The following is a 16086-nucleotide window of genomic DNA, read 5'->3' on the forward strand; positions in this document are numbered from 1 at the left end:
CAGAGATTCGCCCGGAACTGGAGCTCAGAGCCTGAGACTACCTTCCGATTGAAAAAGACAATCGTGTCCTCAGCCGCCAGCCCTCTCCACATGCACCTCCGCACCTTTGTATTTTACTTCCGCACCGCACCTCTCTGAGTCTCAGTATGCTTTTCTCTTTCCTTCTAGTTGTAGAATTTCCACTCAGCCGGCCTTCCTGTGGTTCTGGATGATGTCTGTTCCGTCTTTTAGTTGTATTTTTGAAGTGGTTGTGCGAGGCAGCAATCTCCGGTGTTTACCTATGCCGCCATCTTGGTTTCTCCTGTATGTCTTTCTCAAGTCATATTTTCTTGCATAAAAAGATTATTTCATGAATTATTTGAGTATATATAGATGTTTGCATAATTTCCCTGACTTGATCACATCAGTTTCTATGATTTATTGTCATTTTTGACATAATTCAATTATAATGCCTTTACTTTAGCTGCAAAGTATTTTTATTTAATTATAAGCAATATTCTAAAGTGTTTAAAAATATTTTTTCCACTGTTTAAATTATTGTAGGTGTGAATGAAAGTTCGTTACTTCCAAAACGTCCTTGTACTTCTGAAGTAATCAATGTTAATCCAAAAAAGTCTAAGCCCAGTGAAAGTGTTTCTGGAGCAAATTCATCAGCTGTATTTCCTTCAGCTAAGTCTCTTTCAGTGACATCTCCCCAGGCTATGTCATCAAAAGGTAAATATGAAATGTGGCATATAAAAAAGAAATATATACATACAATTTAGAAATTGTAGTAAATTTACAAACTGTTAGTGGTTATTTAAGGTTAAAAAGTGATATATCTTGAATTATATATTTTGTCTTTATTTTAGGTACAAATAACTCATCAAATCAATCTAAAAATGGAACACCTTTTCCAAGAGCTTGTCCAAAGTGCAATATTCATTTCAATCTTTTGGATCCTTTGAAAAATCACATGAAGGTAAAACTTTTCAAAGTTTGATTTTGATAAGGTTTGCAAATCCCTAAAAATGTTGATTTATAGTAATTAATGGTTCAGTTATTTAGATAAGAAATTTACTATTGATATTTCCATATAACGTAAAAATTTATATGCATAATGATTATTTTCATAGAAGATTTTAGAATTCCTTCTGAATCATTAAATTTAAAAAATTAAGTTCATATACATCATAATGTACTAGAAGCCCGGTGCACAAAAATCTTGCACTCGGGAGGGTCCCTCAGCCCAGCCTGTGCCCTCTCGCAGTCCAGGAGCCTATGGGGGATGTCCAACTGACGGGTAGTGGGCCTAAGCCATCAGTCGGACATCCCTAGCATTGCTGTGGAGACGCCAGAGGCTCCCGCCACTGTCACTGTGCTCACCAGCTGTGAGCCTGGCTTCTGGCTGAGCAGCACTACCCCCTGTGGGAGTGCACTGGCCACTAGGTGGCAGCTCCTGCATTGAGCGACTGCCCCCTGGTGGTGAGTACGCATCACAGTGACTGGTCGCTCTGCCATTTGGTCGATTTGCCTATTAGCCTTTGATTATGTAGAATGCTGATTGTATTCTAATTTTAAATGAAAATACATTAATCATATTATTTTATTTACTAGATTATGCCATGCTTCAAATGTTAAAAAACTGCCATTTTATTATGTTAAACATTTTGTATAACTTAACAGTTTCTTTAGTTAATTTTGTGTCCATCCATGTTAATATGTACACGTCACAATGAAAATCAGAGTTTTACATTTAATTTTTAACACTCAAACATAAAATCCAAATGGTGGATCATTTCATATGAAATCAATGTTTTAACTCAATCCATGATATTGTTTGTGTAATTGTTACAAAGTAATTTGAGCTTATTATTGGTACAGGAAGGTCTTAAAATTAGATTTAAAAATTTTGTAAAGTACAAATGAAATAGAGATTTAGATAACACTTCACTTAAAATATTTTATTAGATGTTAGAGTATTCTGCTCTGTCTGTATAAAGGTAGCCTGTATTCTTCTTGCATTCCCAGTATAAATGTCAGGGAAAAAAAGACAGTGTGGATTATATGAAGAAAAGGAAGGAGAAGGGTGCAATGGCAAAGAAATAACTAAGAAAAAGTTCTTGTTCACTATTTCAGAGGTTTACAAATTTTTATTGAAATTTAACATTTTATAAAAAAAGGAGAAAATAGGTAATATTTTTAGAATAGTAAATACAATATATTCATGTACAAAACTGTATTTTGACTGTCAGTACTTCCAGCTCCTAAATCGTAGTCCCTGATAACTGTACTTTGTGTGTTGTTCTTATATGAGAACTAGAGGCCCGGTGCATGAAAATCATGCACTTGTGGGGAGGGGGTTCCCCAGCCTGACCTGTGCCCTCTCACAGTGTGGGACCACTGCAATCGATCTCCCCAAAGAGGTAGGCGCCGCCCACCCATCCAGGGCTCCTTGATGGATTGCCCCAAAGAGGTAGGCTGGAGCCGGGTGTCCCGCCACCAGAGTCGCCGCGTGGAGCCGCCAGGACCTGCCTCCAGCGTCACCACGCGGAGCCTTGGGACCCCTGGCATCGTCTCCCCGCCACGTACACAGCGTCAAGTCCCCACCCACCCACATGCGCCCTCTGCGCATACAGCCTCCTGGTGATGGATTGTTAAGACGTGAGGGCATGACGACCACATAAGCTTTTATTAGTATAGATTAACCTGTACAAGTGCTTTCAATTTTCCTATCTATGTAATGTTTTGATGAGTTACCTAATTTTTTAATGTTTTACATTTTGTATGTAAATAAAAAAGAAAGGGTTAAATTCTTTATTTATCTTTATTTAATTACTAGATGCCCGGTGCACAAAAGTTTGTGCACTCGGGGGGATCCCTCAGCCCAACCTGTGCCCTATCGCAGTCTGGGACCCCTTGGGGGATGACCAGCAGCTGGCTTAGGCCTGCTCTCTGGGGGGTTCGGGCCTAACCTGGCAGTCAGACATCTCTCTGGCAGCCCGGGAGCCCTCGGGGGATGTCCACTTGCCAGCGGGGAGCAGGCCTAGCTGCAGTTGGACATCCTTAGCGCTGCTTAGGAGGTGGGAGAGGCTCCCACCACCACCGCTGTACTGGCAGCTGGCAGCCTGGCTTGTGGCTGAGCAGAGCTCCCCCTGTGGGAGCGCACTGACCACCAGGGGGCAGCTCCTGCATTGAGCATCTGCCCCCTGGTGGTCAGTATGTGTTATAGTGACCAGTCATTCCCAGTCATTCTGCTGTTAGGGTCAATTTGCATATTACCCTTTTATTATATAGGAGTGTCTGGCCAGCCTGGGTGAGGGGCTGATGGCTGTTTGCAGGCTGGCCACAGCCCCTTCTTGGTGGGGGTCCTCACTGGGTTGCCTAGCCATCATTTGCAGGCTGGCCACAGCCACTTCAGGGTGGGGGGTCCTGCTGGGGTGCCTGGCCAGTCTGGGTGAGGGGATGATGGTCGTTTTCAGGCTGGCCACACCCCCTTCAGGGTTGGGGGGGTCCTGCTGGGGTGCCTGGCCAGTCTGGGTGAGTGGCTGATGGCAGTTTGCAGGCTGGCCAAGCCCCCCAGCAGGGACCCTCACCCCATGTGGGTTAGGCCAGCCTGGGTGAGGGGCTGATGGCTGTTTGCAGGCTGGCCACAGCCCCTTCAGGGTAGGGGTCCCTCCTGGGGTGCCTGGCCATCCTGGGTGAGGGGCTGAGGGCCGTTTGCAGGCTGGCCACAGCCCCTTTGGGGTAGGGGTCCCTCCTGGGGTGCCTGGCCAGTCTGGGTGAGGGGTTGATGGCTGTTTGCAGGCTGGCCACAGCCCCCAGCTACCCAAGCTCCCAGTGGAGGCTGGCTGGAAGCAGGTATCTGGGATTTATTTGTCTTCTATAATTAAAACTTTGTTGCCATGAGCCGAGGCTGCAGCCGGCTCAGGGCAGGCGGGAAGGTTGGCTTCCTCCATCACCCGGGCAACCAAGCCTCCTGCTTGCTCCAGCTCCATGGCTGCGGGCCGCCATGTTGGTTGGGTTAATTTGCATATGCTCACTCTGATTGGCTGGTGGGCGTATCTTGGAGCATAGCAAAGGTATGGTGAGTTAGCATCTTTGTCTTTTATTGGTGTATACTAGTGGCCTGGTGCACGAAATTCGTGCACGGGGGAGGGTATGTTCCTCAGCCGGGCCTGCACCCTTTCCAATTTGGGACCCCTCGAAGGATGTCCTACTGCCAGTTTACAGGGATCGGGCCTAAACCGGCAGTCGGACATCCCTCTCGCAATCCAGGACTGCTGGCTCCTAACCACTCACCTGCCTGCCTGCCTGCCTGATTGCCTCTAACCACTCTGCCTGCCAGTCTGCTTGCTCCCAAATGCCCACCCGCCAGCGTGATCACCCCAAACTGCCCCCCCTGCTGGCCTGCTCGCCTCTACTTTCCCTCCCCACTGGCCTGCTCATCCCTAACTGTCCCCCTGCTGGCCTGCTTACTCCAAACTGCCCCCCCCCATCCTGATCACCTCCAACTGACCCCCACTGATAGCCTGCTTGTCCCCAACTGGCCCCCCTGCTGGTCTGCTTATCCCCAACGGCCCTGCCCCCCATCAGCCTGATCACCCACAACTGCCCTCCCCTCTTGGCCTCTAACCGCCTCTAACCGCCTCTACCTCGGCCCTGCCACCATGGCTTTGTCCAGAAGAACATCTGGAAGGTCTCCCAGTCTAATTAGCATATTACCCTTTTATTAGTATAGATGAATTATTTTATAGAATGGGCATTTTAGTACAGATGGTTTCCCATGGCATTTTTTCTAAAGAAGTAAAAATTGCTTTAAAAAATGTTTCAGGAAGACTTTGAGAAATTTACAGTATCTGCTTTTCTTCTAAGAAAGTTGTCACTTTTATGCCAGAGTGAGAATTATTTGTATGCTTTGTATGTCAGCATTGGGCCACTGTAACTGGGGGGCACTTAGCTTGACTTGAGAGTAATTATCTTGCTCACTGGCTGGGAGGGAGGGTGTGTGGCAGAGGAGATAAATACTCGGTTCTGGATTATTCATATATTGCTGACTTTTTGGATTGCTTGTGCAAGCCCCTCCTTTTATTGATGTCCACCTTCTATTGACAGACATCTACCCTGGTAGAGAAATGAGATGAAACTCTCTCTTTTCATTGTAAAAAGCGTTTGAATTCCTAAGGTGTGATAAGGCCTCCCAGCCATCCACAGTCAAGGTACACATTTTCATGGAGGATGTTCCCACTCTTGAATAAATCAAAACAATTTTTTTTAATTTAAACTTTCTTCTATAACTGTTTTCTTGTTACTTAAAAGCTAGTTTTTTTGAAACTACTTCCAAAGCTTTTCAAGCTGTATTTGTCCTTGGAATGAATTTATAAATTAGAATTGAGCCTGGCCAGTGTGACTCAGTGGTTTAGCATCGACCTATGAACCAGGAAGTCACAGTTTGATTCCAGGTCAGGCCACATGCCCGGATTGTGGGCTTGATCCCCAGTACAGGGCGTGTAGGAGGCAGCCAATCAATGATTCTCTCTCATCATTGATGTTTCTTTTTTTTTTTTAAAATATATTTTATTGTTTTTTCACAGAGAGGAAGGGAGAGGAATAGAGAGTTAGAAACATCGATGAGAGAGAAACATCAATCAGCTGCCTCCTGCACGCCTCTAACTGGGGATGTGCCCGCAACCAAGGTACATGCTCTTGACCAGAATCAAACCTGAGACCCTTTAGTCCACAGGCCTATGCTCCATCCACTGGGCCAAACCGGCCAGGGCTCATCATTGATGTTTCTATCTTTCTTCCTCTCTCCCTTCCTCTCTGAATCAATAAGAATATATTTTAGAGAGAGAGAGAGAGGGGAGTGTATATGTTTGTAAATAATAAAACATGTATTTGATGCTCTTAGAAAGTCTTACTTTCTTTCATTAAAACTTGTGCAGTATAGGGAACTCCATAGATTCTCTTAATTTGAAGAAAGTTAGAGGGAAAGGTACTAATTGAGAGTTTCTTGGGAAAATGTGTCACTTACATATTTTTTTATGTTTTTTTTTTAATCAAAAACTGAAATATTTTCTATTCAGAAAATATATTTGGATTTAAATATCTTCTATAATATAAAACCTAAAATATCAATTTAAATATTTTAAAAATGGTAAGTTAGGTTACTGAAGTTCTACATGTTACTGGATCACCTGGGGTAATTTTCTGATTGGAAAATTAAGAATTATAGTCAGAGGGGAGGACATGAGAATTTTTAAAGAACATATTCAGTTTACTTTAGAAGCCGAACCTCTCTTATCATGTGACTTGTTTTGTATGTTTGTTAAACTATATTATCACATAAGCATTGCTGCTATTGGAACAAACAGTGACAGTTGATTCGGGTCATTTGAATGTCCACTGTCTGTTTTAATTTGTATGTTTGTTTTGACTCTGTCATATGCTCAAACTTCAGTGGAAGTCATGAGAACCTATTATTTTTGCCTGCTCCCTCCTTTACTTTGGAAATAATTTTTTTTACTCAGAGGGACCTTAACTTTGATGTAAGGGATTGTTTCCGTTGCCAACTGTTTTCTTCCTTGCCAAGTAAGAGAGTTGTTGTGAACTCTTCAGTGATGCCTTCCGCAGGATATTTGCAGATGTGGTTGGGAAAAGTCATTTCATCCCCAACCTTTGCATCTCAGATGCTGAGGTGCTGGGGGTGCCATGGCGATAACCGGGAAGCAGGCCAGCTGGTACCCCCTGCCCCAAGGGTCCGGGGGTGCCGGCTGGCCAGCGCCCAGGCTCTCTCTGCCTCCGATCCACAATGCGATCACTGATCACCGCCGCCTTTGCCCGCCACCCACCTCTTGCCTGCCGCCTGGGTTTCTGATCCCTTTCGCCTCCCAGGATTGCGCCTATGTATGCAAATTAACCGCCGTCTTTGTTGGCAGTTAACCTCCATCTTGGTTGGCAGTTAATTTGCATATCGCCCTGATTAGCCAATGGGAAGCATGTCGGAGGTACGGTTAATTACCATGTTTGTCTATTATTAGATAGGACTAGAGGCCCGGTGCACAAAAATTTGTGCACTGGGGGAGGGGGGCGGGTTCCCCAGCCCGGCCTGTGCCCTCTCACAGTCTGGGACCCCTCGGGAGATAATGACCTGCTGGCTTAGGCCTGCTCCCGGGTGGCAGAGGGCAGGCCCAATCCCTAGGTGCAGTCCCTGGTCATGTACAGAGCAGGGCAGATCGGGAGGTTTCGATGCCACCCTCAGTCACGCTCAGGGTAGGGCTGATTGGGGGGTTGGGGCACCTTCCCTCTATTCCTCTCTCTCTCTTAAACAAATAAATAAATGAGTAAATCTTTAAAATAATTTCCATTTTAAAAAAGTGATTTTTAGATTATTTGTAAATGGTTTTTCTATACCAATGAAGTAATGTTTTTTTAATTAAAAATATATAAAATACAAGTTAAATATTCTACAGTAATATGAACAATTTACTTATCTAAGACCATGTGCTGGACTACTCAGCTTTTTTTTTAAGTTTTTAATTTTTAAAAATATTTTAATATATTTTTTATTGTTGATAGTATTATAGATATCTCCCATTTTCCTCACCCCTTTCCCCCTCTTCTCCTAACCCTTATCCTCCACCCTTCCCCCCCACCCCCCGCATTGCCCGTCTCCATGGGCAATGCAAATAAGCATATAAATTCTTTGGTTTATTCTTCTTGTTCCCCCAACCCCACATCGAGGTATGTCAGTCTGTTCCATGCCTCCCTGCTTGGGGTCTTACTTGTTGGGCAATACATTTTGTTCATTAGATTCCACAAATAAGTGAGATCATGTGATATTTGTCTTTCTCAGTTTGGCTTATTTCACTTAGCATAATATTTTCCAGGTCCATCCATGCTGTCCCAAAGGGTAAGAGAGCCCTCTTTTTTTACAGCTGTATAGTATTCCATAGTATAAATGTCCACAGTTTTTGTATCTATTCATCTACTGATGGGCAACTTGGGCTGTTTCCAAATCTTAGCTATTATAAATAACGCTGCTATGAACATAGGGGTGCATATATTCTTTCTGATTGGTGTTTTGGGGTTTTTAGGATATATTCACAGAAATGGGATTGCTGGGTCAGATGGAAGTTCCATTTTTAATTTTTTGAGGTAACTCCATACTGTTTTCCATAGTGGCTGCATAGTGGGAATCTGAATTCCTACCAGCAGTGAACTCTAGGGTTCCCTTTTCTACACATCCTCGGCAGCACTTGTTGCTTGCCGATTTTTTGAGGATAGCCATTCTGACAGGTATCAGATTGAAAAAGGAACCCACTGAATGGGAGAACATATTTGCCAATAATACATTTGATAAGGAGGTAATATCCAAAATATATAAAGTACTCATAGGACTGAACAAAAAGAAGATAAACAATCCAATTAAAAAATGGGCAGAAGACCTGAATAGACATTTCTCCAAGAGGACATACAAATGGCCATGAGACACATGAAAAAATGCTCAAAGTCATTAATCATCAGAGAAATGCAAATTAAAACCACAATGAGATATCACCTCACTCTTGGACTACTAAGCTTTAAATATATGATTTTATTTAACTCTTAGAAAATTTTTTGAGATGGGCTTTTTTTCTCACTTTTTTATAGCCAGTTAATGAAGCCCAAGTTCTCACAAATAATAATTTTTATTTTTTGAAAGTGTGTAGGCTATTTAATGTTACATGGAAACTTAAATGTAGGTGTACTGTATTTTTTTTAGGACATTTTATATTTATGTATCAGGTCTAGTTTATTAATTACATTATTTAAATTTCTATATCTTCACTTATTTTTGTCTACTTGGTCTGTCACAAATTGAGAAAACACCACAGCTCAGTCTACATATTTGATTACCAGTATTTTCTTTGATATATTATTGTACTTCCATGTTAAGATTGATGATGTTGTTTGTAATATAAAGCTACTCATAACTATGTTGTAAATACATCCTTTAGCATGTTTATAAAATGTCCTTTTTTGACATAATGGTCAATGACTTTTAGGTTTATAAATTTTGTTTTCTTTTTTTTTCTTTTTTAAATATACTTTATTGATTTTTTTTACAGACAGGAAGGGAGAGGGATAGAGAGTTAGAAACATCGATGAGAGAGAAACATCGATCAGCTGCCTCCTGCACACTCCCCCTGGGGATGTGCCCGCAACCAAGGTACATGCCCTTGACCGGAATCGATCCTGGGACCCTTGAGTCTGCAGGCCGATGCTCTATCCACTGAGCCAAACCCGTTAGGGCTAGATTTTTAGATAGATAGATAGATAGATAGATAGATAGATAGATAGATAGATATTCTCTGATGATAGATTTATTTGATCTTCATTCTGTCACAATTTTTTGTTATCCTGTCCTTTTAAAATATATATGTACTTTGGTTTGTGTTTATATGTGTAGTTTGGATTTTTTTTGTTTTTGTTCTCCTGTTTATCCTTATAATTTTGTTAATGTAATTCCAGTACTCTATTTCTTTGGCAATTTTCTATTAAAATTGTTTAAAGTAGCATTAAATTTTCTATTGTTAACCTTTCTATCTTTACTTCTCTTTTCCTACCTTACTTTACCTTAGTGTTTACCTCTGTATTATTAAAAATGCTCATACCTATACCACTTTATTTGATAGCTTTAAATGATATTTCTTTATGTGCTACTAGCATATATGTGGCACTCTATGAACTATCTCAATCTCACAATCATTGTCCTTTAACTTCTAGTTTTTACTTGTTGGATGTATCATTTTTTTCATTGTGAGCAAAAATATGCATTCTAAAGGTGAAATAAACATATTGAAGTACAAAGCTATATTCTTTGTTTGCATTTGATTTTCTTAACCTTATTTCCACATTTGTCTTAATCCCTTTTTTACAGTAAATATCATCAGTATTCATCATTAGAAATTTTGTCATGGTTTTTTTTTTTATTTCTTGTTTTGCTGAAGTTCATTCTCTAGTAATTTCCTGAAGAAGGTCCTGTGAACAGCATTCTTTGAGTTCTTTCATGTTCACTGTATTCCATTTTTGTAAAAAACAGTTTGGCCAGATATAAAGTAACTTGGATCCCAATGTAAAGATCTTGTGAGTGGTGCTCCTGTTTTACAATTTTGAATGTCACTATTGAGAAATGTGGGATAAACCTGAATTAGTTTGCCATTCATAAGTAATTTGATGTTTTGGCCTGGCTGTTCACAGGATTTTTATTTTGGAAGACTGATAATTTTATACTAACCTGACTTGGTAATGGTTAGTATAAATTTTGGGTCAATTTCTTCTCTACATACATTTTTTTTCAACTTCTATATTGGTGTTTTCCTTTATTTTAATGCAGTTTTCTTGATTTATATTTTTAAATATTTATTCCATAAAGTTGTTTTTCTCTTTTGTGGAGGGAGTATTGTCCAGTATATTTGTTCAGTGTTTTTGGTCTGGCATAGCTGTCATTTTCTTTCTAGTAGTTTTAACTCTTTCTTTAAAAAGCAGTTATATGTTTTTCTCATTACTAGCCCATGCCATCTATTCATCTATTTTATTTATTTTATTTTACTTTACAGTGTCTATTCACCACTATATTCCATTTTATTCTGCTTCGTCTTCATCTCTCTAAGTTGATTTTCTACTTCAATTTTGCTTCTCTTTTTTATGTCTTCTTTTTGTCTTGCCATTTCCTCTTGTCCATGTGATCTTCCAAATAGACACAATTGCTTTATTAAGTTTTTTACAAACTTTAGCAAAATTTTTAGCCTGTTACCATCTTGCATGCATCTGCTCCAGTTTTGTTTTGTTTTTTGTCAGAAATTTACATTTTCCTTCTTTTTATCTTAAAGTATTTTTGTTTACCAGTAGATGTAAGTTTCTATCATTGAACAAATTGGATTTCTTGGGCTGTTTTGTGCAAGGCTCCTATTGGGGAGCATAGGTTTCCAGGATAATCTCACAGCCTACTACTCTTTGCTGGACAAAAGGCTTCCTGAAAGTGTGACTTGTGTGTCTGATTTTATAAGTAGCATTGCCTTTTCTACTTCTTTCTACCAAATGAGGGCTGGGGGACTTCTGCCATCCTTCTTGCGCCAGCTCCTATACCCATTTTTGTAAACAAAGGCTATAGCTTTGGACTTCAATATGTGTCTTTCACTTTTAGAATGTATATTTTTGCTGAGATTTTCTAAGATCTTTACTATTAGGTCCTTTTGACTGCGTCGATCTACTTCCAACTGCGTGTCTTCTCTCCAAACTTGGCTGCTTTTAGTAGTGCTTTCAATGTGGAGTCTGTGGAGGTTAGTCTGGCATTTAGTTTCAGTGAAAATAAAATTTTTAGAATTTGGTTGTTGTGGCTTTTGGGTGAATCCCAGAAGGAAAAGGGGAAAATTTAGACTTACATAGGATGATCGTATGGGGAAGTACTATTTTACTATTTTAAAATGGTACCTATCTTCTTTGCTCTGAAAATCCTACCTAAATTTTTCAGTACTAACAAAGTAACAGAACATGGTCTATCAATGGAAAGGAATGAAAATGAGAATGAAGTTCAGATGGTGTCTGCTGTTTGTCAAATTACAGTATATTGAAATAAAGTTTTTAATATTGCAGAATGTCTAACCCATGAAAAGAAGGGATAAACCAGGGGCAATAGCGAAAGGCTAGGGTTTAATAAAGATGACCACTTGATCTTGGACTATAGGTCAGGCATGCAAATTTATAACTTTACCCTGTCCTCCTATAAAACCTTAAATCAAGACTAGTTCTCATTTCTTCAGTTATTGTCTTGCCTTTTGAATATTTTGTTTAGGTATTTTTGCTGTCCTCTCAGTTATTAAATCCTTTAACCTAGTTCAATTCACCTTGTCCATTCTTAGTTGTCAGTGGTTTATCAATTCAGCTATTTTAAAAGGACATGAAACCTTGTTTAAAAGATACTGTTGAAGCCGAAACCGGTTTGGCTCAGTGGATAGAGCGTCTGCCTGCGGACTAAAAGGTCCCAGGTTCGATTCCGGTCAAGGGCATGTACCTGGGTCGCAGGCACATCCCCAGTAGGAGATGTGCAGGAGGCAGCTGATCGATGTTTCTCTCATCGATGTTTCTAACTCTCTATCTCTCTCCCTTCCTCTCTGTAAAAAATCAATAAAATATATTAAAAAAAAAAAAGATACTGTTGAAGATCCTATCTTACTTACCTGTATTAAAAAAAAAAGAAAATAGAACAGCAAGCAATTAATCATTTGTTATACATATCATAATTAATGGGTAGTTAGGGTAAATTTAACTTTTATAGATGTACCAAATTAGAAAATTTTAAAGAATATAAACCTTGCAGCACATTCTACTATAGATTACTAGATTATTTTGTAGGTTTCAGAAAAGAATGAAGTATCAAATATGACTCAGAATAACTTCTACAGTCTGAAAGTCAGATTTAATGTTTGAGTATATAAGCTTAGGGAGACTATCCTGTATTACATCATTTTTGTGCATTATAACATTTTCCCATTGTTGTTTGAGATCCTCTCTAGTAAAACTGGATAAGGTGAGAAGTTTGTCTATCAGACTGATGCTACTAATAACGTCATTTGTCGTAGTAAGATATATTTTGAATCGTTTTTCTAATAGTGCTGGTAGATTTACTCTGATCCATCTTTTTCTCCTTAAAGTAAAAAACAGCAATTTTAAGAAGAAATTTAGCCTGACTAAAGTCCTTAGAAATAACTTGACTTTCCTAAATTTGAGCTCTTAAATATTATCTGTCTCAGGAAGAATCTAGAAATATAGAAAAACCTTTCTCATTTTCCTCTTTGTTGTATTTATTCTTTTTTTAAAAATATATTTTTATTGATTTCAGAGAGGATGGGAGAGAGAGAGAGATAAAAACATCAATGATGAGAGAGAATCATTGATTGGATGCCTCCTGCACGCCCCCTCCTGGGGATGGAGCCAGCAACCCAGGCATGTGCCCTTGACCAGAATCGAACCCGGGACCCTTCGGTCTGCAGGCCGACGTTCTATGCACTGAACCAAACCAGCTAGGGCCAACTGTGTTTATTCTTAGTAGTGGACTGCAGATGATCATTTTGTATTAGAGAACTAATACATTTATCTTGATTTAGTTTATGGGCGCAACCTTAACTCTTAAACACTAATTTTGTCCCTATTTTTCAGTCCATTTTATTCAGTATTTTTTCCCCTCTCTTTTTGGTGTACTTTAGATTTTGTGGGCTTGGTTTTTATTGATCTCTTTTCCTTTATAGGTTTCAAAACTGAAAAGTGAACAAAATAAGTGCAATTGAAAGAAACGTTATAGGTCTGCTTTGGATCAAAGGCCCAGCTTCTCATGAGACACAGAAAGTTTCACTGATGATCTAACATTTCAGTGTGACAGGAGAGGAAGTGGATGTTGTTATCTTAGAATTGGAATAGAGTTGCTTTTAGATTTTCAAACTTTCTGATGTTGCTACTAATTTACTAAATAACACATTTAGGAAGAGTTTAAGTTTTAAAAGAATTATGGTTTATGTTTTAAAAGAATTATCTGATGGCTATTAAAGCAGATTTCTGGGATCTACCTCTTGACATTGTAGTTTATTGGTCTGAAGTGGGCCCAGGAATTAGCATTTTGACTAGCACTTTTGGTTTTTCTAATGCAGGTGTTCCTCTGAGAAAATCTACTATAGGTAAATTTTGCACTTAAAATTATGTAAATAAATGAATTAGTTATATCTTGCTAGGGGAAAAAAGCTCATGTATGAAAGTGTTCCATATTAAAATCAGTTTATGTAATATGCTGATTTTACTCATGAGGAACTAAATCTCCCCTTCAAATATTTAACCATTCTGGATATCAAGATGTAACTGTTGATGTTATCAAGACATACTTGATACTTCTTTCTTTTTCCCCATACATTTTACAGCACTTTGAGTATGGGGAATGGCAGACTCGCTGTGCTCAATGTCCAGTTCCAACCATATATTACGAAATTTACTATGTCACTTAATAATTAATATATACATTATGACACATAAAATTACATTTCCTTTCTAGACTCTTTCTAGACATGGATATGAAACAAATGATTTTTAGTTTAGTTTTAATTAAAGTATTTAAATTATTATCAATACATCTGAAACAGCTAATTGCAAGGAAGACACTTTTAGATCAATAGCAAGTCCTGATTTTAAGGTTTTCTTTTTTTTGAATTGTTTTAGACTATGTATATGCACCACAAACTTTTGGTAAATATTTTTTTAGCTACATTACCAAGCATTGTTTTACATGGTCTGGCAATGGAGTTAAGCACAGAAAATTTGGGGGTATCTGTGTTTTTAAAGGGTAAAGAAGGCTTCTCTTTTTTTCTCTTTCAGTACTGTTGTCCAGACATGATAAATAACTTTTTGGGACTGCCTAAAACTGAATTTTCAAGTACAGCAAATAAAGATAACACTATTGATTCAGAGCAAGGAAAATTGATCATGTTGGTTAATGACTTTTATTATGGAAAACATGAAGGAGATGTCCAAGAAGAACAGAAGACTCACACCACCTTTAAATGCTTCAGTTGCTTGAAAATTCTTAAAAATAATATTAGGTATGTAAATACTTATTTCTATTTGAAAATTGGAATGCTGCAGATAAAATTTTTGTGTTTATCTGGTATTTTTCTGTGCCATTCTAGATTTTTAACACTTTCTACTAACAACAAAGGCAGATTCTCTTGTTGAAAAGCTTTTGTCCTTTCTTGTATTTTAGAGTTGACTCCTAGAGCTACTTGTATTTCTTAAAAATAACTTAAGAAAGGATGAACATTACTTCAAATAAAACACAATTAACTTATTTTCCCTATATTATCTGTGATCTAGGAATTTCATGAGATAATTTGTATTTTTAGCTGCTTTTGAATTTGATTTTTCTTTATAAGAACCACTTTTTTATGTTTTGCCCAGTTTGACTTTCTTTTTTAAATATATTTTATTAATTTTTTACAGAGAGGAAGGGAGAGGGATAGAGAGTTAGAAACATTGATGAGAGAGAAACATCGATCAGCTGCCTCCTACACACCTCCTACTGGGGATGTGCCTGCAACCAAGGTACATGCCCTTGACCGGAATCGAACCTGGGTCCTTTCAGTCCGCAGGCCAATGCTCTATCCACTGAGCCAAACCAGTTAGGGCCAGTTCGACTTAATTTTATTTAATGCTCAAATTTGTCAGTTGATATTTACATTTTTTAAATTATTTACATTGCATAAAAAGTGATCTTCTTTAGAGAAGTACCAGTTCTTTAGAAAGAATGTCTGCTTTATTTTAAAATGTAACCCCTTTAAAAATTAGAGATTTAATTTCCAGTGGAATTTTGAAGATTTTATACATGTTTGCTATAAATTTTAGGAACTTAGACTTTATAATCTTTGAGTTACACAGCAAACTCTAGTAGCTGTCATCTTATAAACGAGTTAAAGAACAAAGTAATAAGATATATTGATCAATATTTTTCATTGACTATATAGCTTTACATGTATATTAGGTATGGTTGTTTTTCCATAATTTTATTATAAAATATTTTTAAACATTCAGCAACATTTTGTAAAATTTTACAGTGGACACCTATATACTTACCACCTTGATTCTATCATTAACATTTTACTGTGCTTCTATACTTCCCTTAGGTGAGTTGTGTGTTTGTGTACACAAACATATATACATATATAAATATGCCTTTCTGTGTTTATCCTTGATAACTATTATTTATAATTAGCATTCTTTGGCATCAGTATTTTACTTCTGGACCCAGTGTTTATTTTATTTTCCTGTCAGTTCCTCTTGGGTTCAAAAAGAAGACAGAAAAATCCTGAAATGCACTATTCTATACTTCTATAGCAATTCTTAATGCTTTGTTTATGGTAGTGTTTTAGTTTGCAAAGTTCTTTCACATATATTATTTCATATGAGTTTTCACATTTATCTCCTTTTACTAAACTTTAACAGTCATCAGTAGAGAATGGTTCTAGCCATTTAACAGAAGAGGTATTATACTTTGTGATATAACACTGAAACAGTATTATAATAGAATTG

General features: G+C 38.3%; 1 protein-coding gene across 4 annotated transcripts in view; it reads left to right on the forward strand.

Moving 5' to 3' along the window:
* The window catches only part of ZNF280D (zinc finger protein 280D), a 126706-nt gene that overhangs the window by 61580 nt on the left and 49040 nt on the right, over positions 1-16086 (forward strand). For all 4 annotated transcript variants that reach the window (XM_070422102.1, XM_070422072.1, XM_070422083.1 and 1 more), the window contains 3 exons: positions 544-714; positions 852-961; positions 14380-14603. In XM_070422102.1, the coding sequence (XP_070278203.1) occupies positions 544-714; positions 852-961; positions 14380-14603 (505 nt within the window). The remainder of the gene's footprint in view (positions 1-543; positions 715-851; positions 962-14379; positions 14604-16086) is intronic.

Source organism: Myotis yumanensis, unplaced genomic scaffold, assembly GCF_028538775.1.
Source record: "Myotis yumanensis isolate MYYU_CA2020_CCGP unplaced genomic scaffold, mMyoYum1.0.hap1 SCAF_1, whole genome shotgun sequence".
Classification (NCBI taxonomy): domain Eukaryota; kingdom Metazoa; phylum Chordata; class Mammalia; order Chiroptera; family Vespertilionidae; genus Myotis; species Myotis yumanensis.